The 27,500-nt window shown below is 39.9% G+C and overlaps 1 protein-coding gene and 1 long non-coding RNA gene across 3 annotated transcripts in view; both read left to right on the forward strand.

Moving 5' to 3' along the window:
- Window positions 1–17,999, forward strand: part of LOC122331856 — a 26,020-nt gene extending 8,021 nt beyond the window's left edge. For both annotated transcript variants that reach the window (XR_006248302.1, XR_006248301.1), the window contains exons 2-6: window positions 12,952–13,001; window positions 13,094–13,140; window positions 13,899–14,035; window positions 14,180–14,227; window positions 17,832–17,999. This is a non-coding gene — a long non-coding RNA (uncharacterized LOC122331856). The remainder of the gene's footprint in view (window positions 1–12,951; window positions 13,002–13,093; window positions 13,141–13,898; window positions 14,036–14,179; window positions 14,228–17,831) is intronic.
- Window positions 18,000–18,990: 991 nt separating this feature from the next.
- Window positions 18,991–27,500, forward strand: part of LOC122331855 (NACHT, LRR and PYD domains-containing protein 14-like) — an 11,932-nt gene continuing 3,422 nt past the window's right edge. The window contains exons 1-5 of the mRNA XM_043229398.1: window positions 18,991–19,597; window positions 19,769–19,939; window positions 20,989–21,162; window positions 21,255–21,428; window positions 23,559–23,732. Of these exons, the coding sequence (XP_043085333.1) occupies window positions 19,215–19,597; window positions 19,769–19,939; window positions 20,989–21,162; window positions 21,255–21,428; window positions 23,559–23,732 (1,076 nt within the window). The 5' untranslated portion in view covers window positions 18,991–19,214. The remainder of the gene's footprint in view (window positions 19,598–19,768; window positions 19,940–20,988; window positions 21,163–21,254; window positions 21,429–23,558; window positions 23,733–27,500) is intronic.

The following is a 27,500-nucleotide window of genomic DNA, read 5'->3' on the forward strand; positions in this document are numbered from 1 at the left end:
AGGCGGCGCTGGCTACGCGGACACTGGAGGAGCGCACGTGGCGCGCTGGCACTGGATGGAGCGCGGGGGCACGGGCAATGGATGGAGCGCTCGTGGCACGGGCACTGGACGGAGCTTCTGGGATAGTCTCTTGAGGCAGGCATTCAGGACGTCTGGGCAGAACCAGCGGGCTAACAGGACGGCTGGGGCGGAACCAGTGGGCTAACAGGATGGCTGGGCGGGAACAGGTACTCTGGATACAGGGGAGGTGCCCAGTTTAAGTCCAAATCCACATCATCCAGCTCCTGTTGTAGATCCAGCAGCCACAGGTGAATGATCAGCTCATCCTCAGCCGATGTGCAGTGGGTGGAGCTCCACTCTGCACTCTCAGTGCAGACGTCTGTCTCCACCGTGGCAAACTCTGTTGCCGGCTCACGTACCTGGTCTGTCGAAGTCGGCTCCACAGCTCTATCGCTCTCCTCTGCGATGGTTCCGTGGTCGGCTCAGTGACTGTGCCATCGGTGGGCACATGCTTGGGCTCAGCGACGCGGTGAGATAATGGGCTGGGTTCTGGTTCTGGAGTGGGGCACTCGCTGTATGTGGCGACGCTCTCTCGAGGACCGTCTCCGGACAGCTTCGCTCGTGTGGTGGTGTTTAATCTCTGCGGAAATGGATCAAGCACAGGAAGCTGCCCGGTAGCGTGAGTTGTTCGCGTGCGAGGCGAGGGAGTTCTTAGTATAGTGCTCGTGAGAGCGATCCTCCTGCTCCAGCAGGAGGATGAGGAAATTGGGGTCGCCATAAGGGGAATCCATGACAAAAAACAAAAGGGGAAAATACGCTGCTATTTACTTTTACGGTCCGATTGTACTGTCACGTTCGTGGTTTTGCACAGAAAGGAGCACTCGAGAAGCAAAGTAAAACAAACTTAAACGGATTTAATTTTCTTAACGGGCAAAATAATAATAATTACAGGCAGACAGACAGACAGGCAGGCAGGCAGGCAGGCAGGCAGGCAGGCAGGCAGGCAGGCAGGCAGGCAGGCAGGCAGAACATAAACCATGTGTGGGTAACCTCGACAACCGGACAAACTGAAGACAAACACACAGGACTTAAATATACAGCATAATTGACTAAACTAATGAGACACAGCTGAAGACAATTATACAATAAACATGAAGGGAAGGTAGGGCACAGAGAGCACATGGCACGAGACAAAAACAATACTAAAAGAGTCCGGAGATGTGACATGTAGTAAATAATATTTAATATTATAATTTTAAATATTGCTACCAGATTCTGAATTAATTGTAAAGGTTTGATAGCACTGACTGAAAGACCTCAGTCTTTTGGACATTTTCACTTGGTGGTGGTTGTTTCCTGACGATGGCTGCCTTCACTGTTTGGGTCTCCAGCATGCAGAAGAGGCGTTAGGGGAAAAGCTATGTCCGCATTGCATTGCCCCTGACAGGGCTAAGATCTCATGTCATGAACCGCGCCTCTGTGGCTCTCTCCGACGGCCACCGGAGGGAAACCTCCCAGAATATTAGTCCTCAGAACTCCATTTCCTATCAGGCCATTTCCCAGCCCTGATTACTTGTCCAGGTGTACCCATTAGACTACTATATAAGCTGCTACCAGATTGTACTCATTGCAGTCTTATCCTTGCTCCGGCTGGTAATTCTAACTGTTTGTTCTATCGTTGTCTTCCTGTGTTTGACCTTGTTCCGTGTTTTCGTTTCGCCGATTGTTTGCTGCCTACCTATTGACTCTGTTTTTGACTCTGCCTGCCCTATGTTATCTCAGCTATTGTTACCGAACCTTGCCTGTTTGACTATTCTCATTAAAGAGCTTGCGAATGGATCTGAACATTTATGACTCCTCATTACATCTCGCCTCTCTATCCTTCTTGGTGGAGAGCACCCTCTCTGCCACCAGTCTATAGCTTTATAGCTTTTGTTCACTGTTATATGTTTACCTATGTGTAACCAGTATGTAGCACCATGGTGCGTCGAGACCCAGAATTCACATGAAGCAGAAATCCCAATAAGGCTTAACTTGACTTCATTATTTGCTCACCTGCCTTGACTTGCTTATGAACTTAAGTGACATCCCATTCATAATCAGTAGGGTTCAATGTGATGTCGATCCACCCTTTGCAGCTATAACAGGTTCAACTCTTCTGGGAAGGCTGTCCACAGGGTTATGGGAATTTTTGACCATTTTTCCAGAAGCGCATTTGTGAGGTCACACGTTGGACGTGTAAGGGTCCCCTTTTTTCTGTAGAACGGAATCCAGAGGCCCTGGTCGAAGGTCAATGCGTGTTCGGTCTTTTCTTTGCGTCTCCTCGTTAAAAATCACTAATATTTATTAATCTTTTGGGTTTCCAATTATAGTATTGACCTTATACATAATTTTATCTGACTCCAATCTTTCGTGATTTTAGTTATATTTACTTAAATGTAACTGCTGATCCCTCTAGTTGTGATTAAATTTGGATTATTAATTAACTATAATATTTCCTAGATTTGACTTATCGTTCGTTAGGAGTCTGGGTGCGCTTAGAGACCTTGTTTAGCCAGAACAGACTCACGACACATCTGGGCTAGTCCAGGTCTTAGTCAGAGGCTACTCCATAGATCGCTTACCTTAATGCAGCCATCTCCTCGATAGACTCAAAAGAGTATTTTTTTATGCGTTCCCTACGTAATAGCATGCTAAGCCAGTTTGGTGGCCAGAAGTCAAGATCTCTAGACGGCTCCATCCATCGATTGTTGATCTGATTCACCCTAGGGCGCCAACAATGCGGAAAACCTCAGAAGTCACTAACCCACTAGAAAAGTTATTTCAGACAATATTATAAGTTAACCAAGATTAACATTTATTTTGCCAGGCAAGAACAGTTTCCGAATTGGTATGATTGAGAAACATTTGCCCAACTGATCAGCAGTACAAAAATAACACAAAACAAAATAAACTTCAAAGGTCATTATACCTGGTCTTTAAAAAGTACATAGTTTAGTGTACACCACACTACGGGCCGATCTGGCTACAGAATCGCGCCTTGTTGTGTTTTGTCACTTTCCTATATACTCAGACCAGACAAAGAGATGCCAAATGTAGTTGTATAAACCTTTTGGTGTTTAGGTTCCGGTGCTCCATGGTCACACCTGGTTGGAACATGTTCAGAGACCCAAAAGGAGGGCACACCTCTTTCTCAGCAGAACACAGTTCTACCAAGTTCTTAATCTTTTCCATAATATAAGTGATTACTGTGATTATTGTGTTTGCTCTCTTTTGAAGTCCTTTTGTTCCTTTGGATATCCCTTCTCAGATCAGTCTTAATGAATACAAGGTTTTGATTCACCTCCCTACAGACGAGAAGGCCTGGCTCTCAGTCTCCGCTCTAATTCATCATAAAGGTATTCTATTAAATTGAGGTCAGGACTCTGTGCAGGACAGTTAAGTTCATCCACACTAGACTCTGTCATCCAAGTCTTTATGAACCTTGTTTTGTGCACTTGTGCAGTCATGTTGGAAGATGAAGGGGCCAGCTCCAAACTGTTCCCACAAACTTGGGAGCATGAAATTGTCCAAAATGTGCTGGTATGCTGAAGCATTCAGAGTTCCTTTCACTGGAACTAAGGGCAAGCCCAGCCCTTGAAAAACAACTTCACCCTGCCAAACTTTACACTTGGCACAATGCATTTGCACAAGTACCGCTCTCCTGGCAACTGGCAAACCCTTGACTTATCCATCCGATGCCAGATGGGAAAGCGTGATTTGTCAATCCAGAGAATGCGTCTCCACTGCTCTAGAGTCCAGTGGCAATGTGTTTTATACCATTGCATCTGTCGCATTGCATTGCACTTGGTGACACATGTCTTGGATGCAGCTAAAACCCATTCCATGAAGCTTTCTGTACACTGTTCTTGAGCTATTTTGAAGGCCACATGAAGTTTGGAGGTCTGCAGAAAGTTGCCCGACCTCTTCACACTATGTGCCTTAGCATCCGCTGACCCCGCTCCATCATTTTACGTGGCCTACCACTTTGTGGCTGAGTTGCTGTTGTTCCCAAACACTTCCACATTCTTATAATACAGCTGACAGTGACTGTGGAATCTTTAGGAGCAAGGAAATTTCACGACTGGATTTGTTGCACAGATGGTATTCTATCACAGTTCCACACTGGAATTCACTGAGCTCCTGAGAGAGACCCATTCTTTTCTTCCCTCACTTTGATAAAATGAACAATCATTATTTATATTTCTGAAAGAGATTGTTTACAGCATTTTTTTCTCACCTGCCTAAAACCTTTGAACAGTAATCTATACCTTTCATATGTTAATAGTCATATATAGTCCAAATATGGCATTGAATGTTTTATACATGCATGTTTTATACATGCATAAACATGTATTCTGCATGGGGTAGACTTATATGTCAATATATGAAATTGTCCCATTGTCCTCAAAACCACTACTATCAGACGCATTGGGACATTTTGGATCACAGCTTCTTGACTTGAATATTAAAGGTTTAGTATTGTTGTGGATGTGAGAGTCTGCTTCCTATTTCATTTTAATGATACAAAATTATATAAAAGATTTCCTGCTGCTACACTACATTGCTAAGAGGATTTCTTAGAAATAGCAGAGCTAACAATATCATCATCATTATCATCAATCATGGTAGTTATAAGGACATTTATGTCTAATGGTTAAACAATAGCATTATAGATTAATGGTACGTCATTTTGAGGTATTGGTAAAAATGATAATGCACTCTATTACATACCATATTGTACTTATACTGTAACAGGAACCGCTAAAATGGTCATTGCAGTGTTTAAAACATATAATGAATTTTAAACATACTCTGTATATTATGTTCTTGTGCATTTTGTTTAGTAATTTAGTAAAAAAAAAAAAAAAAATCTGGATTCTGGTCAGAACTGTGAATGAAAACTTTAGAAGCATAAATGAAAACTCTGAAAGTGCATTTAAAAGTACAGATCAGTGAATAAAAGATGAGGAAAAGAGCTGCAAAACATGCAGTATATTGAAAACAAAGTCAAAGATAATAATTGTAATTATTTAATTTAATTATGTAATTAATGATGTAATTATTTTTTTGCATGTGTAAAAGACATTCTATTCAGTTTAGATACGTTTCTTGAAAAATTACATTCATTTTAATTACGTTATTTACATTTTCATTTTAAAATCTGATTCCATATGGCTACGACATATTAACACTATCATATTTTCTGTATTAGGCCTTCTAAACACTGCACAATTTTTTAGTTAGAAGAATAAAAACACAGATCCTCATCCAGGCACTAGTCCTGAGTAGACTGGATTACTGCAACGCCCTCCTTGCTGGCCTCCCAGCCTCTACAACCAGACCTCTTCAGATGGTCCAGAATGCAGCGGCAAGGGTGGTCTTCAACGAACCAAGGAGGGCCCACGTCACCACCCCTCTTCATTAGTTTACACTGGCTTCCTATAGATGCCCGCATCAAATTCAAATCCCTGATGCTGGCCTACAGGACAATCACAGACTCCGCTCCCTTATACTTACACTCACTAATTAAATAATATGTTCCCCTCCAGGTGCCTACGCTCTGCAAACAAAAGGCGTCTTGCAATACCATCACAAAAGGGTGCTAAATCACTCTTGCGCACCTTCACCTGGTCTGTTCCTCACTGGTGGAACGATCTGCCCGTTGCCACTAGGGCAGCAGAGTCACTAGCAATCTTCAAAAACCAACTCAAAACTCATCTTTTTCGCTTACACTTGACCCAACATTGATAGCACTCTCTTCTTCTCCTGCTCCTTCCTTTCCTTTTCTTGTTTAAAAAAAAAAATAAATAAAATAAAATAAAAAAATAAATATATAAGATATATATATATATATATATATCTATATGCCTACCTCATTTGTACTTCGCTTTGGATAAAGACGTCTGCTAAATGACTAAATGTAAATGTAAATGTAAAATGTTATTAGAATGCACTAGTGGTAAACAAAAAGAGTTTAGCTGTTGTACTTTTTATGTTTGCTGAAAAGAAAGGAAGCCGACTGCGATTCCATTTGCAGATGTTTATTAGAAACACACACACACACAGATGAGAATGGTCAAAGACAAGCAAGGGTTGGCAACAGTAATATCAGTCCGGAAGGCAAACATACACAAAGGGATATCCGTGGGCAAGGTTGAAGGAAGGCAAAGGTCAATAACAAAGTTCAATAGAGATCGGTTACCGTAACAAATAAGGAAGATCCGTGAAACCGTGAGTCGATAAAGCAAGCAATGGTCATACACAATGATATTCAATAGTACAATGGGTAAACGCTCGGTAAGGCAGACAGGCTGGCAATACTTAGCGTAGAGCACACATGGTGCGCTACGGTTAAATAGCACCAAGCAGGAAGTGGTGATAGAGGAGCGGCTCGAGTCAGTAATCAGGAGAGGGCTCCTCTGCTGGCTGGATGTTACACTCTTATTGTATGGCTTTGGACCACAAAGCCCACGTTAACAGAAATAGTTTCAGGACGCTGATCTTTCATCAGGGACAGGCAAAAATTGTGCAGTGTGTAGAAGGCTTTAGGATCTCATTATCATGAAAAACTGGAACAGTGTTGATGTAGATCAATTCAATTCAATTCAATTCAAGTTTATTTGTATAGCGCTTTTTACAATGGCTATTGTTCCAAAGCAGCTTCACAAAAGCAAATTATTACATAACAAAAGCAAATCATTCAACAGACATAAGCAAGTCACCACACAACAGGATGCGTTACAAAACAGCAGGATGAATTACAATGTAGAAAGTCCAAGATAGATTTAGTCCAGACAGAAGGTTGAGTTTTCCTCGACGTCATCGCTGGAAGGTCAACTCCTCACTGGGTCCACTGGAGAGGCTCGGTAACTAGATGCCTCGGGATGTACATCCCGAGGTGGAGACAAAAGGATAATTAGAGTAGCGGCCATTCATACTATTGGGAATCACGATGTACTGTAGCATAGGTTTATGTTAATCTTTACGAGTATGCTTTGCTAAAAAGATATGTCTTTAGCCTAGACTTAAACTGAGAGAGTGTCTGATCCCGGTCAGGGATATACAGGCATATACAGTGTTCAGATTTTTGGCTGTAACACACTGTTGTAGATGTTGTTGATTTACCTTGTTTTTCTCTGTGTTCCTCTGCCATCTCTGAGGATTTCTGTTTATCTGGTAGAGAAAGAAATTAGTTGAGATATTATTCCACAGAATTAAAATGCTGCTAAATCAAGTGAGTCTTTGTAACATTACCAGTCATTACCTTAATCTCCTTGCCTGAAATGTTTCTTTCAATTAATTCCTAGTCAAATGTACCATGTTCGTGTTATAGAAATCATGTCCAAAATTATACTCTGCAAGAGCGAGAAACTTTGGACCATGTGACTGATAAGAGAACATTTACGATTTATGATTTTGGAAGCAGACCCATCACCACGAGCTAAAAAGTTATCTGTTGGTTAAAACAGGATTTGTAATGTTTCCAAAAGTCAAGTTTAAAGACTAAAGACACGACTCAAAGTATGCTCTTAGCTCTTTTAACTATACTCTTTTGCCATCATGTATTGCGTACTTTGAGGGTCATTCCAGCCTGCACACCTGCTACTACCTAGCCACAATGAGAAGAAAACCATCCAGTCTCATTACTTTTATTTCTGTACTTTTCTTTCTATGAGAGTTCGGGAAAGTTAAGTTTGCCCGCTGTGACTCCATTTTTAATAGTCCCATCCCGTTTGTTTGTGTTAGTTTATGTGTCTTAGGTTTATCCAATTAACCCATATTTATATTGATAAGAAGTATCTTGTGTTCCCTATCTGTCAGTGACTATGAGTTCTGTTATTACGACGACAGACTGAGGTATTGTTTGGAGCCCTGATTAAGCTCTGTTTAAGAGAAACGGCAATGAAATTTGGCAAGTGGTTAATTCATCCAAAACCACTCCCCATAAAATGGTGTTTCAGTGATTTCCCTGTGTATTTCACAAAGAGCAGTTTCAGAACATTGTTAGGTGTCTTTTTAAAGATGCTATTCTGGACGTGTTCTCTTGGGTGTGGTCATTACATGACCTCTAACAATGGCCACGATAATTGTCTTTAATGTCTGGAAATCTTCCACTCAATTGCTTTATATGAGGCATCTTCAGCACTTGCTTTACTCCCAGGTCCCGAGATGGGCATGGTGCCGTTAGACACTCCAAATGAACATTTACATTGCACCTCTACTTCTAGTTCTAGTATATTCCAGGACAGCTCAATAGTGCAGCCGATGCGCTCTCAAAACAGCTCACAAAGAATGGTGAATAGTGACACTCCCAGGCAGTTCAGCTGATTTGAAGTCGATTCAGGAAGCCCCTGTTCGCTTCCCATGAGTCCTCCTACTACCAGCTGTTTTATTCCCTGACTGGGGCCCTCAGGGTCTAAGCAAGTCTGCCTTCCCCTAGTGAGCCTTCTCATGCAGACACTCATACAAGGTCAGGGAGGATGAGGAACAGGTCCTGCTGGTTGTACTATACTGGCCCACTCAAACCTAGTTTTCTGATCTCATGCTTCTCGTGGCAGCCCCTCCCCTGGCGCACACCTCTGAGAAAGGACCTCCTCTCTCAGGAACACGGCAGCCTATGGCACTCTCGTCCAGGTTTTTGAAAACTCCACATGTGGCTCTTGGGCGGGACATAACAGACATGAGTACTCTGCCACCAGCAGTGGTGAACCCCCTCTACTATGTCAAACGTGTTCTCTCAAGTGGAATCTGTTTGAACTTTACCTCAGTACTTTCCCCTATGTAGCACTTCCTCAGTAAGTTTCTTAGTCACATGTCACCTCCTTCTTTGGGCAGGATGTGATCTCCGTAGAGTCTTTTCTTCTGTGGGGGAATAAGACACTGTCCCAATGTTACAACCAAGACTTTGAGTTGTTCATTATGTTAAGTATTTCTATGAACAGTCTATATGACTGACATGCCTCCGCCTATATAGAGGCTCTCCCAATTGTTGCTTAAAGGCTTGGGCATTGGAAGGTTTTGAGGATGTGAGGTACATTCGGTTGTGATGTACCGCTAAACGTTTAGCCTCCTAGAACTTGTGACGCAATTTGGCAGTTGTGGCGTTGAATATAGGGACCTCTAATGTTGTACACTCGACACAATGTCAAAGTAAATGACAGAAAGGGAACGTCTGAGATTACGTGCAGTAACCCTCGTTCCTTGATGGAGGAACTGAGACATTGTGTCCATCCTGCAACAACCTTGATTTTGCTTCTGAGGGGTTGAGGCGCTTTTTCGACTCCAGAACAAGTGAGCAGATGCTAAACTAGGCTATTTATATTATGATGTCCGGGCATAGCTAGCTATGCAAAATCTGCTCACCCAATAATAAAACATAAATTGTTGTAGCTAGATATGGCTACTATAGCATTTTGCATTTTACAAATAAAGGTTGTGCGATTACATATTTAAGTTATAATATTAATTAATTCTATAATTAACATTACTGTCTTTAAAATGTAACTAAATTCCTAGAGCTGGTAAACGTCACTGATGGGAAGGCAGATACTACCGTGGCTATATTTTTCTATATATTTTTGTTCACAGTAAACCTGCGTGAAAATAGATCTTCTGATTAAAGTATATCATTCAGTGACGTCAGAGGACTTTTTAATTCAAAATCTAGTTTATTAAACCTTTTTAATAATTTTTTGATTGATGAATATATATATTTGTATTATAGTTTTATTGTGTTCTCTGTGCTTTGTGTGAAACTGAATAAAAGGAGAAAACTACTTTCACTTTTTGTTTTCATTTTGAAATGTCTTTTATCTTTTCTGTTTACTTCACGTTATGGTATGGATATTATTTTTTTATTTATTCCTCAGTGTTTGATAAATGTTCTGTAACTTATTAGTTTGTATGTAATACAGCATGTGATGTATGCCATGCCTGATCTTATTTGTTTTTGTAAAATAGTTTGTCATTATTTCTTACTATTTGATTGTTTTGTGCAAGAAGAGAGCTGCCTTAGATGTTTCACATACGAATGAGAAGTACAAATTATAACATGCTTTGAATTTGAATTGCTTTGAATAAACAATTCTTGTCTTTTATTTACACATATAAACTTATAATACAAAAAATATAAAACCATGTGTAGATATCACTTTGCTTAATTTACAAAGATCTTAAATTATGAACAAAAGTAATATACAGGTCAACATTACATTCATTCCCCATTTTCTCCAGAACAGTCCTAAAATAAAAAGGTAACGACTTAAATGTGAAAATTATTACTACAGGGCTACGATATTAATGTTAGAAAATATAACACAGCATGACATGCAGACAAAATACTTCAGAAATCTTATTTGTGGATCAAGTTTGCCTAAAACATTTGTGATACCCCTGTTGGTTTGGGGTGGATTTAATGTATTGTTTGTGTAAGGGTCCCCCTTTTCCTGCAGATTGGAATCCAGAGGCCCTGGTCGAAGGTCAATGCGTGTTCGGTCTTTTCTTTGCGTCTCGTTAAAAAAAAACCACTAATATTTATTAATCTTTTAGGTTTCCAATTATAGTACTGACCTTATACACAATTTTATTTGACTCAATCTTTCATGATTTTAGTTATATTTATTTAAATGTAACTGCTGATCCCTCTAGTTGTGATTAAATTTGGATCATTAATTAACTGTAATATTTCCTAGTTTCGACTTATCGTTCGTTAGGAGTCTGGGTCGCTTAGAGACCTTGTTTGGCCAGAACAGACTCACGACACATCTGGGCTAGTCCAGGTCTTAGTCAGAGGCTACTCCGTAGATCACTTACCTTAATGCAGCCATCTCCTCAATAGACTCAAAAAGAGTAATTTTTATGCGTTCCCTAAGTAATAGCATGCTAAGTCAGTTTGGTGGCCAGAAGTCAAGATCTCAAGACGGCTCCATCCATTGATTGTTGATCTGACTCACCCTAGCAAGCCAACAATGAGGAAAACCTCAGAAGTCACTAACCCACTAGAAAAGTTATTTCAGACAATACTATAAGTTAATCATGATTAACATTTATGTTGCCAGACAAGAACCAAATTGGTATAATTGATAAACATTTGCACAACTGATCAGCAGTACAAAAATAACACAAAACAAAATAAAACAAACTTAAAAGGTCATTATACCTGGTCTTTAAAAAGTACATAGTGTAGTGTATGAGGACACACACCACACTACGGGCCGATCTGGCTACAGAATCACTCCTTGTTGTGTTTTGTCACTTTCCTTATATACTCAGACCAGACAAAGAGATACCAAATGTAGTTATAAAAACCTTTTGGTGTTTAGGTTCCCGTGCTCCAGTGTCACACCTGGCTGGAACACGTTCAGAGACCCAAAAGGTGGACACACCTCCTTCTCAACAGAACACAGTTCTACCAAGTTCTTAATCTTTTCCATAATATAAGTGATTACTGTGTAATTGAGACCAATTTACCAATCGCACTGAGACCTTTCAAATGAGACCAAACATGAAAGTGAAGAACAATAGGTTCACAAGACACATGATATATAATGCCTTATTCCTAATGAACTTTAAACCAAGTCTTTTGGGCAGAAGGAGGAAGCAAGAGAAGAGCAGAGGTGAAGAGGGTGTCATAAACACAATGGGGGTGGTGTTGTTTACTCTCTTTTTGATGTCCTTTTGTTCCTTTGGATATCCCTTCTCAGATCAGTCTTAATGCATATACAGGTTTTGATTCACCTTCTTACCTCCCTGGACTCCTTCTGCTTACTCCTCCTGGGTTCCGTCCTCCACCGGAACCTCCTCCCAAGCTCCCAGTTTTTGTTTTGTTTTTGTTTTGTAGAGTGCCAGGAGTCGCTCCTAGGAGGGGGCTGTGTCACCAAGTCAGTAGAGGGAGCTCTTACTTCTAGATGATCTGTGATCACTCCCTCTGCTGCTACTTCCTGTTTCAAGACTATAAATTCTGAAGCAGGCCCCTCACCTGCAGGTCACATTGATTGATTGTTGTTTGTTTCTAGTTAGCCTAGCCCTGTGTTTCCCTTATCTTAGATTCTTTGGTTTTGATCCTAGCTTTCTCTGATACTTTGATTGTTTACTGCCTGACCCGACCTCTGCTTGTTTTTTGGACTTTTTGATGCCTTGCCTCTTATACTCCTGTGTGCTGTGTTTCAACGTCTGCCTGCTTTGTCCATGCCTTCAGCCAATAAAAGCCTGTGAATGGATCCATACGCCTCAGACCCTTCATTTATTACACTTATAGTTCTTAAACATTTTGAAAATAGAGTTTAGGAGGTAACCACAATTTAGGTTTAGGAAGTAACAGCTTTTTATTGGCTCGTAAAGCCTTGGCTCCATGTGACCACGTTTGTGTCCATACCGTTCTAATCAAAGATAAGCGTAATCTTGTATCTCCCTGCTCCCAAGTCATAAATATTGTATGTTTGATAAAACATGATTTTGGGGAAATGTGTTAGTGTTGGTGTGCGATAGCAATATAAGGTATAATATCCACTTGTTTATCCACTTGTAATATCATAATGTTTAATAACTCGAAAAATATACAGTATTTTTAATTCCTGAAAAATAATTGTTTTGGGGATGCAGGATTACGCCGACAGTGACAATATTCAGATTCAGCCATTAATCATTCTCTCAACTGAATAATACCGAACATGTAGGTCCTGACCATTTTGTTGCATGTGCGGTCAAATGTAAATGTACATTTATTTATTACCACTAGGTTGATTTTTGTGGTAAAATAGCAGTTTCCATGGTAACTAAACTTCAAAAGGTCATAATATTCATCTGATTTCAAGCTGAAAATAAAAGGTCTTACTATTATCCTTTTGAAAAATCTCTTAAGGATACATAATTTGTTCAGTAAAATTCAAACCTTTTCTTCTTGTCCTACAGAAGTCAATGACAGAAGATGACGTCGGAGCAGAATCTGGATACAATGGAAGGTGCTGTTGCTGTTGCTGATTTCTGATATAATTTTTTTAGAATTCTTGATTTTAACATATTTTAATATTCTTTATTACTTTGTTATTCACAGGTGAACATAAATGCTTAGAGTCAAGAGAAAAAAGATAGAAAAACAAGGTAAAGCAACTTTAGTGCATAAATAAGCCTGTGTCATGAATCTATCTAACAATCTAACAAACATGAGCTGAACATAAAAGAAGTGAAACTGTTAAACTGAACCAGTGGTTTTCTACTTTTTGTCTTTCTTTTTTGAAAGAAATGTGCTCCTTTTAGAAGTTAATACAAGAAATACAAGGCTAATTATGTGGGTATATTTACACCCCACATAAACAACAGCAACAAGGAACCAAAGCTCTACCAGTGACAGAAATAGAGGAAAAAATCTTTGGGAGAATCCAGGTTTAGTTGTAGGGCCAGTTCTCCACCTTCCAGACAGAATTGTCTGGATAACGTGGTTTTGTGCCCATGGCCATGACCTCTTCACCCAAGGATCTGTCTCTGGGGCTCATCTAGGTGGTCTTGTCTCCACTGAGGGTCAGGGCTGTAGAAGTGGCCTCTAGCTCCTGATCCACAATCAGGTCTGGATACGGACTGGCTCTGGGATTGGATTAGTCACGCTTCGCCATCTGTATCTGCTGTAGACTCATTGTATTGGTAGTTGTGATGTTAGAAGTAGATTTATTGATTATTATTTTTACAAACTTCTCCATATTTAGGGCAGATCCACAAATCATATATTTATGTTTTTAAATAATCTCCTGTAGTACTTCATTCAAATTCACACCATCTAGAAGTCTGTAATTCTGTTAAATGTATATTTTGTGTTTAATTCTGAAATCTAATAATCTCTCTCTTTTCGTTACACTAAAATCCAGTCCAGATGAGAAATGCCCGACTACAGTCAGTGTTGATATAAATTCTGAAACAGGTGCGAGTGTAAACGCTCCTCTATTGACTGCGAACACCTTCACAGGACCAGTAACCATTTATGGCTCAAATGCTGAAGGAAACGGTACATTTACTTTACTATGACTAGACACACTACTAGTACTACTAACATCAGAGTAAAGACTGGTAATGTTACAAAAGACTCACTTGATTTAGCAGCATTTTAATTCTGTGGAATAATATCTCAACTAATTTCTTTCTCTACCAGATAAACAGAAATCCTCAGAGATGGCAGAGGAACACAGAGAAATACAAGGTAAATCAACAAAAATCTTGCCAATTTCTGTTACCGTGGCTCCTCATATGGTTTTGTGACCAAAACAAGAGTCAAATACCTCAAACTTCCTCTATCACAGCTTCCTCTCCTTTTAGCAAACATAAAAGTACAACAGCTAAACTACGCTTTCTCATGATCTTTTTCTTTACCACTAGCGCATTTTATTAATAGACATTTTATTCTTTTAAATGCATCACAGCCAAGTCATGTCATAGCCAAGTTTATTAGATCAATGTCACACTGTTTGTAAAAATCTTATATTATTAATAAAAATGTGCAGTGATTAGAAGCCCTAATACAGAAAATATGATAGAATTATTATATTTTAAGTAGAATGATCATACCCAGGAGTACATATCCCTCTGGGGCCGACATACACTGACAAACTACGCAATTGAATGCGTTTCATCTCAATATAAATGTGTTATTGAAAGGTTTTCCAGTGTAAGTAAATGACTACAGCGGTAATTTTTTTAAATTACAAGTTGTGTTTCTTATTTCACAGTAATGTCACAGTAATGATCAGTCGATGTGTTATTTAGTTTGCCTTGTTAGTTTTTCAGTATATAAAAGTAACTCGAGTTGTCAGGAGATCCTGTCGAGGCGAAAGTAACACTTGTTACTTTAGTTCACTGATTAATGTAATCAAAACTGACCAAATACAATTTTGATTTTGGCTGAAGCGTTTTTGTCACACCTCTGGACTTTTGTTATTGTTTTTCTCGAGCCACGTGTTATCTGTGCCCTGCCTTCCCTTTGTGTTTAATTGTGTAATTGTCTCGTTAATTTCCCTGTGTATTTAAGCCCTGTGTTTGTGTTCACCTTGCGCTCTTGTCCTTCTCCCAGAAAACCACGAAATTGTGACAGGATGATCCGACCAGAAAAAGTGAAGCGGCGTATTTCCCCCTTTTGTTTAGTTTTTTGCCATGGATTCCCCTACAACGACCCCAATTTCCTCATCCTCCTGCTGGAGCAGGAGGATCGCTCTCTCGAGGATATAATAAGGACTTCCTCGCCCTCGCGCGAACTACTCGCGCTTCCCGGACGGCTTTTTGTGCTCTATCCATTTCGAGGACTGAACACCACCACCGCGAGCAAAGCTGTCCGGGAGCGGCCTTCGAGAGAGCGTCGCGCTTACATCGAGTGGGTGCTGGTGTTGTGCAGTCGTCAATGACTGTTGCACTGGAGGACAACGACACCAGCCCCACCCCAGATCAGAACCCAGCCCATCATCTCCCGCGTCGCGAGGCCAGGCCTGTGCCCACGGAGGCGCAGTCGCTGAGTCTGGGGCGACCACGGAACCATCGCTGAGAGGAGCGACAGAGCCGTGGAGCGCCACCGGACCCGAGCCGATTGCGACAGACCAGGTGCGTGGCGAGCAGCAGAGCTTGCAGCGGTGGAGACAGCCGACAGCGAGAGCGCGGAGTGGAGCTCCGCCCACTGCACATCGGCTGAGGATGAGCTGATCATCCACCTGGGGCTGCTGGATCTACAAGAGGAACTGGATGATGTGGACTTGGACTTGGACTTAAACTGGGCACCTCCCTTGTATCCTGAATTCCTGGTCCCGCCCAGCCGTCCTGTTAGCCCGCTGGTCCCGCCCAGCTGTTCTGTTAGCCCGCTGGTCCCGCCCAGCCGCCCTGTTAGCACCCTAGAGACTGTTCCCTGTGCGTTCTCCCGAGTTCCAGTGCCCGCGCCCGTGCGCTCTCGAGTTCCAGTGCCCGCGCCCGTGCGCTCTCCGAGTTCAGTGCCCGCGCCCGTGCACTCTCCGAGTTCCAGTGCCGCGCCCGTGCACTCTCGAGTTCCAGTGCCCGCGCCCTGTGCGCTCTCCGAGTTCCAGTGCCCGCGCCTGCGTGCGCTTCTAGTTTTCCCACCCTCCACCCTGGTCATACAACGACGATGGATGCCAGCAGCCCCTGCGCTCATCCTCAGCTCTTCATCACGAGCTGCGCCACGGGTCTGCCGGTCCCCATCACCGTTGAGGGTGGGCGATCCCTCGCCTCACCGTCCCGCCTCCGAGTCCCGGACTCCTCCTCGGCTCGTGACCCGTGGGCCCCTGGGCTTCTGGCTCCCTCCTCTCCACCGTGGTCCGTCAGTCCACCAGCTCCACTAGGCTCCATCGTCCCTCCGGCTCCGCCTTGGTCTGTCGTCGACCATCCGTCGCCTCGGGATTCCTCTCCTCCGGCCGCCTCGTCCCTCCATCCTCTGGCTCAGTCAGGCTCCTCCTTCCCTCCGGCTTCACCTCAGTCCTCAGTCGCTCTGGCTCCGCAGCGTCCTTCTCGTCCCCGTCTCCGTGTTGGTCGCGAAGCGGCGCGGCGTCGCCTAGAACCTCCAGCGCCTCGGCGTCACCTTGGCTCTTCGGCTCTCCGCCTCGCCCGGTCTCCTCCGCCACCTGCTCCGCCGCCGCCGTCCGGTCAGACCCCATGGAGTCGATGGCCGCTCCTCCTCCATGGCTCCTCCCTCCGTCTGCGCCACCATGGACCATCATGGCTGGGCTCTGGATCTCCTCCTGCTCTGGACTCCTCCTGTGTCCTCCCTGGCTCCTCCCTCCTTCTGTGCCCCCTGGACTGTCTGTCTGCCCCTCCTGGGGGCCGTCCTCCACCAGAACCTCCTCTCAAGATCCGGTATCCCCAGTTCCGAGTTGTTTTTTTGTTGTTATTACTTTAGGTGTGAGGCGCACCTTCCGGAGAGGGGCATTATGTCACACCTCTGGACTTTTTATTATTGTTTTCTCGAGCCAGGTGTTATCTGTGCCCTGCCTTCCCTTTGTGTTTAATTGTGTAATTGTCTTCAGCCGTGTAATTTCCCTGTGTATTTAAGCCCTGTGTTTTGTGTTCAACTTGTCGGATCATCAATGTTACTCCAGGTTAACCAATGTTACCCAATGTTTCAATGTTACTACGTTACTCTATGTTTTGTTCCCGAGCTCCTTTCGTGGTTTTTGTTCTACCTGCCTTTTGTATATATTTTTGCCAGTACAAGATTAAATCTATTTAAGTTTATTTAGTCTCGAGCGCTCTTTTCCTTCTACCCGAAAACCACGGAAATCGTGACAGTTTTTATTCTTTAAAATATCCAGTTTATTAAAACATAATATTTTTTTATACCTTATTTTTAAAAATGAGTTTCTGGGGTTGGGGCTATAATCCAGATGTACCATTTAAACTAATCAGATATAACCGGGCCACCTCTGCCAGATCAAATATATTTATGACCTATAAATATATAGAGAGAATCTCCCTTCCTACACAATTCTCTTAAAAAGAGACATACTGCATACTGCAATTACTCCTTTCTAGTCTAGACTATTTTTCCTGTTATGAATTTCCTATTATGTATATTGCCAGATCATTCCTTATATTGTTACTGATTGTGTATATTGTCTATTGTGTTGTATACTATATTTATGCATGTTTATGATACATCACTAGTTGATACCGCCTCATTTGTACCAAATTCAATCTATGAATTTGTCATCAAATGACTTAATGTTAAGAGTGTTTATTATATGATCATGCAAGTATTAAAATATTTCTCAATTATGTATATTTTTTTTATCTTCAATCTTGTTTTTTTATTACAGAGCTGCAAAACTTTTTAGAAACTCACAAAACAAACATGAAGGAGAAAACAGAATATATTTTTGAGGGCAACAAAGACAAGGAAGCACAACTCAAGGCTGTTTACACAGATCTGTTCATCACAGAGGGAGATATGAAAGATGTCAATCACGAACATGAGATTCTGAAGATTGATGCCTTCAAAAACAAAAAAACACAGGACAAACCAATCAAATGCAATGATATATTTACTGAACTAAGGAAAAACAGTGAGAAAAAAATTGTTCTCACTAAGGGCATCGCTGGCATTGGAAAAACTGTCTCTGTGCACAAGTTCATCCTGGACTGGGCAGAAGGAAAAGCCAATCAAGATATACACTGTGTGTTCCTGCTTCCATTCAGAGAGATTAACTTAATGACAAATGAAGATTTCAGTCTCCATGAGCTTCTGCTGGAATTTTATCCTGAACTGAAGGACCTGGAGAAATCAAAGCTATATAAGGGATGTAAGATAGCATTTATATTTGATGGACTTGATGAGAGTTGCCTGTCTCTAAATTTTAAAAGTAGATCACTGAACACTGTTGAGAAAAAAGCATCTGTGGATGTGCTCTTTACAAGTCTGGTAAAAGGGACTCTGCTTCCATCAGCTATTGTCTGGGTGACATCACGACCAGCAGCAGCCAATCAGATTCCTCCTCGGTATGTAGGTTTGTTCACAGAAGTGCGAGGATTCACTGACCAACAGAAGGAGGAGTACTTCAGAAAGAGATTCACAGATGAGAGTCTGTCCACCAGAATCATCTCACACATTAAGGCGTCTCGCTTGTCTCTACATCATGTGCCACATTCCTGTATTTTGCTGGTTCACAGCCACAGTACTTCAGGATATTCTCACTGAGAACAATGAAGAGAACACAACACTCACTGAAATGTACATTCACTTCCTGCTTATACAGATGGACATGAAGAGCCAGAAATATGATGATCAACAAGAAGAGAATGTTCAGAGCGCTTACAATTAAATAAAGAGATTATTTTAAAGTTAGCCAAGTTAGCATTTGAACAGCTGAAGAAGGAAAACATTGTGTTCTATAAGGAAGATTTAAAAGAATGTGGTATTGACCTTGAGTAAAGACACTGAGTTCACAGGAATGATCGCTGAGATCTTCAAAAGGAATACAGACTTCATGAAGCAAAGGTCTTCAGCTTTGTGCATCTGAGTGTTCAAGAGTTTCTTGCTGCAATGCATGTGTTCATCTGTTACCTGAACAAGAACATGCAGGAGCTTCAGTTTTTCTTTGATGAGCCAAAAGAAAATGTCACATTGGAGGAGTTACTGCAGAAAGCCATTGATAAAGCCATGAAGAGTAAGAGGACATCTGGATTTGTTCCTGCGGTTTCTGATGGGAATTTCACTGGAATCCAGTCAAAATCTGCTCAAAGGCCTGATCACACACCCTGAAGACACCACAGAGAGCATCAAAGAAGTAACTAAATGTATTAAACAAAAACAAAACACGTACTATATCTCAGATGAAGCTCTAGTCAACTTATTCTACTGCTTACTTGAACTCAAGGATAATTCATTATATGAGGAAATACAGAGTTACCTCAGTTCAAATGAACATCCAGGAAGAGATCTCTCATCTTCAATGTGCACAGTGTTGACCTACATACTACTGATGTCAGAGAAGGTGCTAGATGAGTTCAACCCAAAGAGGTTCACATCAAAACTAGTAGACTACAGGAGACTCATTCCAGCTGTGAGATGCTGCAGAAAAGCTCTGTGAGTATTTCACTGACTGCTGTTTAATGAAATTATTTTTCTACGTCACTAAACAATGAAATGTAAATGCGAAGTGAAATTTGTCCTCCGATTATGAAGAGAAAAATAAGTTATTGCAGAAAAAAACTGAACATCAGTAGATAATCAGGTTAAAACATTCTATTTTGGCAGATTTGAAAGCTGTGGTTTTGATGAAACATGCTGTGAAACTCTGTCTTCTGCTCTACAATCATCAAACCATCTGACAGAGCTGAACCTGAGTAACAATGATCTGCAGGATTCAGGAGTGAAGCTGCTTTCTGATGGACTGAAGAGTTCACACTGTCGTTTAAACATACTGAGGTTTGACAATCACACACGTTTGAAACTTAATATGTTCAAACATGTTAATAAATAGGTGATTCATTGTTATAGGTAGCAGATATTTCAGTATGATTGTATCAGTGTTATTTTATCTAGTCAAAAAAACAAAAACAGAGAATTTTGTAATACCGTTTTCCACTTATGAGATGAAATAAGACCTTAATGACTTTTAATAGTTTATTTAAAAATGTTATGTGTAGGGACCCCAAGAAACATATATTCTGTGTTTAATACTATTCAAAAGTATTAATGTATGTATTTTATTTTTTTATTTGGGAAAAAATAGCAAATAACCAACGGAGTTGTGTTCGTGTTGTCCAATAGGAAAGTGTGTTCAATGTAGGTATGCTAACGCAAAGCCAATGACTGTTGAGCTTAATGTTGCGTGGTGGCGTGAGTCACGTAATAAGGAAGAACTTATCGCACATGGTGTGAGTGTGTGTTTCCGCGATCTGGCGTCAGGAACAGTTCATAATTCGTTCGGAGACTATTATATGTACTAAAATATAAGGCCCAAAGCGTTTTGTGACTATTCTTTTTGTTTGTGTGATTATTTAAAGTGTATATACTTTTAGTTGACGTTTTTTTATCCCGTGAGTCAACACTCAAATTAATTTGTCCTAGTCCTCCAAGTCTTTTCATTGTATTCATCATCTGGTAGCTTTTAACAGGTCAGAACACATAACTTATTAGTAATAAGACTTCCCTCAATTGACTCTTGGGGTTGAACCACCCGCCCACTAAAATGATTGAGATTAAAAATGCCAGTTAAATTTTTTTGTCTGAAAAAAAAAAAATCACATACACCTAGGATGCTTCGATGGTATGTAAAACATCTAATTTTCATTTCTTTAAGCATGTTCAATTACAGAGATAATCAGTGATCAGTTTATATATAACTAATGAAATATAATAGTTTTTAAATAATTTAGAAGTGCATTATTATTGTATTCCTGTTATTAAGTGTTATTCAGTACAAACGTGCCTGATAAATTCACATCAATATGTCAATTGTCTTCTTTTCACAGGCTGTGTGGGTGTCATCTCACTGCTCTGTCCTGTGAAAGTTTATCATCAACTTTACAATCATCAAACTCTGTCCTGAAAGAGCTGGACCTGAGTAACAATGATCTGCAGGATTCAGGAGTGAAGCTTCTTTCTGATGGACTCAATAGTCCAGTCTCTAAACTGGAGATACTAAGGCATGAGTTTGAAATACTTCATTATTTATTCATTAAAAAATCCCAATGTTGAGTTCAATTCTGTATGCAACTGCTGTGTTCATCTTGTTCAGATTTTCCACATGTAATCTCACTGCACAGTCTTGTGGGAGTTTGTCTTCAGTTTTACAATCCTCAAACTCTGTCCTGAAAGAGCTGGACCTGAGTAACAATGACCTGCAGGATTCAGGAGTGAAGCTTCTTTCTGAAGGACTGAAGAGTCCAAACTCTAGACTGAAGATACTGAGGTTTGACTTTGAAATTCTTTGTTATTAACTCTTTAAAAAACCTTAAGGTTTAGAATGCATGCAAAAACCATGTATGCAGTTATCGTGTTAATCTTGTATAGATTTTCTACATGTAATCTCACTGCACAGTGTGCAATATCACAGAAGATATCATAATTGTTGTTTTAATGATGTGAGATTTGAAATTATCTAGTAGTTTTGCAAAACATACCCTCAGAGTGTGAAGTCTAGACTAGTGAGTGTGCACATTTAGAGTGCTTTTCTTTACTACTTGATTCTATTTAATAAAATACATTTAGAATGATCACAAATTAAAGACATGCAGGCAGAATATTTCATATAGTTAATTACCATGATGTAACAATTTAGTTCACTGAAGACGAGCATAGTAAAACCTCATGTGCAGTTTTATTTACAGAGACATAATCCATAATTTAAACAAACTAATACTTGACTTGAAACACACTTCACTGAAAAATGAATAGACTTGACTTGGAATAGACTTGGCATGAACAGGATAGATTCATTGACAGCAGGTTCCCTGTTAGCAAACGCACATCTCAGAGAGACGTCAAATAGACGTCTGCATTTATATCTTCAAGACATAGTTTTTAGTGTGTTTGCTTATCTGAGCCACTGGCCTCTGCTTCCTCAGTGGAACATGCTGGAAGAAGAAAATTGGTGGAATTGAGGAGATCTTTCTCCAGTATTGAAGTATTCCTTCCACCATCCGACAATATCCCCAGTCGAAGTCAGCAGATTCCCACCTTCACTTAAATTTGGCAATATGGGAGTGCTTCCCCAAGCTGTTTAACTATTTTAGATTCACAAACTAGAATAAAACAGTCCAGTGATTTATCAGTAAGATTGATGTTTTAGAAAAAATATATATTAATAATGTTTATTAATTAAAAAATGTATTAAAATGTAGAACCAATAATGAATATGCATTGCGAATAGATAATAATAGACAACTAAATATGAAGAAAGATGGCAAAAGAATTTGTAGAAACAAATGGAGTGAAGACAGAATGTGTCACCAAGCCAGCAGAGGAGCCTTACCTCTGGGTGATCTGCATTCACTCCTCTGCGACAACTTCCTGTTCCAGGACTATAAATTCTGCAGCAGGCCACTCAACTGCAGGCTGGATTGTTCGCCTGTTCTATTGTTGTTCCCGAGTTTCTGAGTGTTTTCAGTTATAGATTCCCTGGTTTTGACCCTGCCTGTCTTCTGATTCTGTGATTGTTTGCTGCCTGTATTTGGATTTTGTTATTGCCTTGCCTCTGATACATCTGTTTGCCCTGTTTGACACCTGCCTGCTTTGACCATGCCTTCGTTTAATAAAAGCCTGCACATGGATCAGCATGCCTCAGACCCCTCATTCGTGACAGAATGTCTCTACTAGGACCACAACCTTAATGTGGTGGAGGGGTTTGAGTCCCTCAGTGGCCCTAGGAGCTATATGGCCCTGGTAGGGTATCCTAAAGCAAACAGGTCCTAGTTGACAAGCTAGACAAAGAGCGGTTCAGTTGGATCTGTTGGCGGGGAAGAAGCCGGACAGAACACGACAGGCCCAAATGTACTGTGAAGGTCTGTTGGGCAACCCCTGAATCGGTGGTGGACACGGAAGTAAGGGAATGGCGTCAAGCTGAAGAAGAGAGTCCTATCAGGCCTTGTTGGCTTGTGGGACTCTTTGAGCAGATTGATCTTCCAGTTTTTAGAGGTGATCAGTTGACATCTCGCCCCTCTCTTCACCTGTAATATTGAGTTGAATATGTTTTAACAGAATTAAAAAGCTGTGAAAAGTGTGTTGGTTGTGTGGCAATTATTACACAAAACGCAGAAAGAGCCATTACATTAGCCACTAGGGGCCTTTTTCCTATCTTATGTTTCTTTCTTTCACTACGTTTACATAAGATTTAGCAGCAGTATTGTGCCACTATTATTTGTGAGAGATTTCATGCTTTACATTTGCATTTAAAAATATATGTCCAATATTTGTTTCTTATTGATAATGATAAATGAGCACAAAACCATTTTTGTGACCAACCATTTTATTGATCAGTTAAATATAAAAGGAACAAAAAACAATCTAATTCAATGTGGATTGCTGTTGTATGTTTTTGTAGGTTGTCTGGCTGCATGGTGACAGAGGAAGGCTGTGGTTATGTGTCTTCAGCTCTGACTTCAAACCCCTCACACCTGAGAGAGCTGGATCTGAGCTACAATCATCCTGGAGATTCAGGAGTGAAGCTGCTCTCTGAAAAACTGGAGGATCCAAACTGCTCACTGAACAAACTCAAGTATGTTATGCAGGAGAGGTTTTTGGGGTTAATTGTTTAACCCTTATGCATTTTTTGTCCATTTCTGACCAGAGAATATTTTTTAAATTAAAGCTTCACCCGAATGGTACACTGTAAAAAAATCTGTAAAAAAGCGGTAAAAGACTGGCAGCAGGGCTTCAGAGATATTCCGTTAAATTACAGAAAATAACCATTTCACAAAATTACAAGCAAAAACTGTAAAAATACAGAATTGAATTTACAGTCAATTAAATTACAGTATATTACCATTGATAATATTTTTTAAACTATTAAAAAACTGACAAATTACGTGAAATTACATATAAAACCCACCAACTTTCAAGTTTATCACTGTAAATTTAAGGTTTTAATTAGTTATTTTATATAGTTGCTATGTCCATTTAAAGTAATTTATTTTTAAAGTACAATTTTTACAAAGAAAATACAAAGAAATAACGTTTAAAAATGCAGTAAGCACTTTTTCTTTATAAAAATGTTGTATATTTACATGATTAATTTTACTGAATAAATCTGTAATTTAAAGGCATTTAGAAGTTATTTTATGTCTACCTAGAATAAGTTTGTAAAACATTAAACAACAAAAAATGTATAAAAATGTAGTAAATTCATAACATAAACACAAATGTGTGTAGATATACAATTTAATAATTCATTTTCCAGAAATTAGAGTTTCAAATGTTTGGACAATAGAGAAATGATCAGAACACTTAGAAATAGTAAAAAAAAAAAGCTACATTTTCAGCAATTTTCTGTAAAATTAACAATTCAATTCAATGCATAATAATTAAATGAACCTGCACATTCACCGTATTAGTTATTATACTAAAGCATTGGATGTCAATTTAAAAGAATAATACAATTATAGGAAATACATGTTATATACAGAACATGCTAAATTTGTACATTAAATGCATTTGATATATACACATTTCTACATTTGCAACGGCAAATAAAACATACAGTGTAATGTAAAATACAAAGTCCCAGTTAGTCTAACACAGTAGACATAGCAGTTTTTTTTAAGGGTGTCAGTATTAAAGAGATAGTTCACCAAAAAACTAAAATGGCCCCCTGATTTACTCACCTGATATACGTCTGATTGTGCTTATCTGAAAAAGAAAGACATATACACCTTGGATGGTTTGAGTGCGAGTCAATGCTGGATTAGCTGCAGAGTCTTGGTAGTACATGCTGGAAGGTCTGCTAACAGAGTAGTACAACAGTCCAGTCTGGAGAGAACAAGAGCTTGGACAAGGAGTTTTGTAGCATGCACCATAAGAAAGGGTCTGATCTTCCTAATGTTGTACTGGGCAAATCAGCAGGATCAGGTCAGTGCCGTATGGTCAGAAAAGTTTGTGTGTCAACTAGAACGCCAAAGTTGGGTCAGCTGAAATCATAAAAGCGGTTCTGTCTTGGCAAAGCTGATGGTCATTCAACATTCAGCATGACATTTGGGTCCAGGAAGCAGAGATGAGAGGAGCAACCGTTGGGATGCCAAGCTGAAATCAAAGAAAGAGATGTGTGTAATTACAGTAGCAGTAATATAAAAAAACTCATGTTTATGAATCATTGACCCATTGTCATGATACAGTGGCATGCAAAAGTTTGGTAACCCTTTACAGAATCTATGATCATATACAATGCATGTTATTTTTAATGGAGTACTGTCCTGAGTAGGATATTTTACATAAAATGTGTTTACATATAGTCCACAAGACAAAAATGAGCAGAAATGATTTAAATAACTTTTCAAAAGTTTGGGAACAGTTGGTTCTTAGTACTGCGTGTGAATGGCTACCTGGATGATCTATGAATGTTTTTGTTTTTTTTTTTGTCATAGTTATTCACGAGTCCCTTGTTAGTTCTGAACAGTTAAACTGAGTACTGTTCTTCAGAAAATCCTCCAGCTCCTGCAGATTCTTCAGTATATTTGAGATATTCTGGATCATTCTTCCTTAGGACCAGTGTTCTTTAAAATACAAAACTCGTGTAATCCCACGTACATCTGCAAACAGATGCACATTTAAAACTGTTGTAGGCTAATCTAATTTCAGTCACTTGTGTTTCATAAACACATTAACTGTCTGGATCACAATCCATAACCAACAAAATAAGTGTAATTATTTCAGCCACTGTGAGAAAAGGCTATAAAATATTATGCATAATATGCATCTGCAGCATTCTCACAAGGCGATAACGCTATGGCCGGGATGCCTTCTTTGTGTTTATAGATGTGGCGTAATGACACAGAGGCATGCTTAAATTTCCCGTGAAAACCCTACCCGAACCACTCAATTTAAAAACATTATTATAAGCTAAACATTGTGAATCGGGCTAAAGTAAGGCGATAGTTTTGAACACTGGCTGATTATGTATATTATCAAAAATGTATTTTGTGTAAATGTTTAACTCAGAAAAGTTACGGACTGCCGCTTTAATGCATCATGTTTCCTTCAGGAGCATAAGTGAATGCTTGAAACTTTAATAGTTGAGTTTGAGTCCCTCAATTGTGAAAGTCAGTGTGAAAAGATGGATCTCAAAAAAAATAAAAATCACAGTCACTGCTGGAAAGGGTTCACATATAGAAAAGATGCTGGAAAACTAAAGAATCTGCAGGAGCTGGAGTCTTTCTAAAGAACATGCTCAGTTTAACTGTTTAGACCAAACAAGGGACTCGTGAACAATTATCACACAACAACAACAACAACAAAAAGTCATAGATCACCCAGGTAACATACAGTATTAAGAACCAAGGATTCCCAAACTTTTGAAGGGGGTTATTTGAATCATTTCAGCTATTTTTTGTCTTGTCTTATTCATATGTAAACATCTTTTATGTAAAATATCTTACTCAGGACAGTACTAAACATGCAAATAACATGAGTTTTGTATGATCTCTCTTATTTTCCTCAAATGATTCACATTTTCAGATTCTGCAAGTGATTACCAAAATGTTGCATTCCACTGTATGTACATGGAGAGGAGAAGTGCTCCAAGCAGTAGCTAGATGTTGCATCTTAAAGCTCCCCCTCCAAGACACCCCAAAGGACCTACCTGAGAGTTAAGACTGGAACCACAGGAGTGAGGTTCCTAAGACACCTTTTGTCAAAAAAGGGTTGACAGGACAATCAGGTGGATAACTGTGCCAAAAGCCGCAGAGAGAGATCCAGCAAAATGAGAACAGATGACTTAGAAGCTGATCTTGCCACTCACAGACTTTTAACGACCAAAAGCAGGGCAGTCTCAGTTGAGTGTCCACTTTTAAAACCAGACTAGTTAGGGTCCAGGAGGTTGTTCTGGATGAGAAAGCAGAGGTTCAACAGGACTCATTCATTGTTATTAAACAAATACAATTGTCTAATGAAGTGTTTTATTGATACAATTTTGCTTAATAGGAAAAAATACTTCTTCTGCATATCACTTTGAGTTGTGTTTTTTTTTTTTTAAGAAAGCGGTCCAAGATCTGTTACAGCTGAGTGGGTATACCAACATTTTGATTATCCAAAAATGTAATGTAGAAAGCATAAAAGGTAATCCATAGGTTAATTAAACAAAGCACTACATTTTAACTGTAAACGTCTGTTTCTGCTTAAAATGACAACGATTGTTGTTCCATTACATAATGTAAGTTTCTTTAAAGTGCTTCTTCCTCAAGATTTACAGACATGTTTACAAGCAGCTGTTTTACACTGATTTTGATTATTAAAGGGATACTCCACCCCAAAATGAAAATGTCTTGAGTACCCC

This window comes from Puntigrus tetrazona, unplaced genomic scaffold, assembly GCF_018831695.1.
Source record: "Puntigrus tetrazona isolate hp1 unplaced genomic scaffold, ASM1883169v1 S000000003, whole genome shotgun sequence".
NCBI lineage: Eukaryota > Metazoa > Chordata > Actinopteri > Cypriniformes > Cyprinidae > Puntigrus > Puntigrus tetrazona.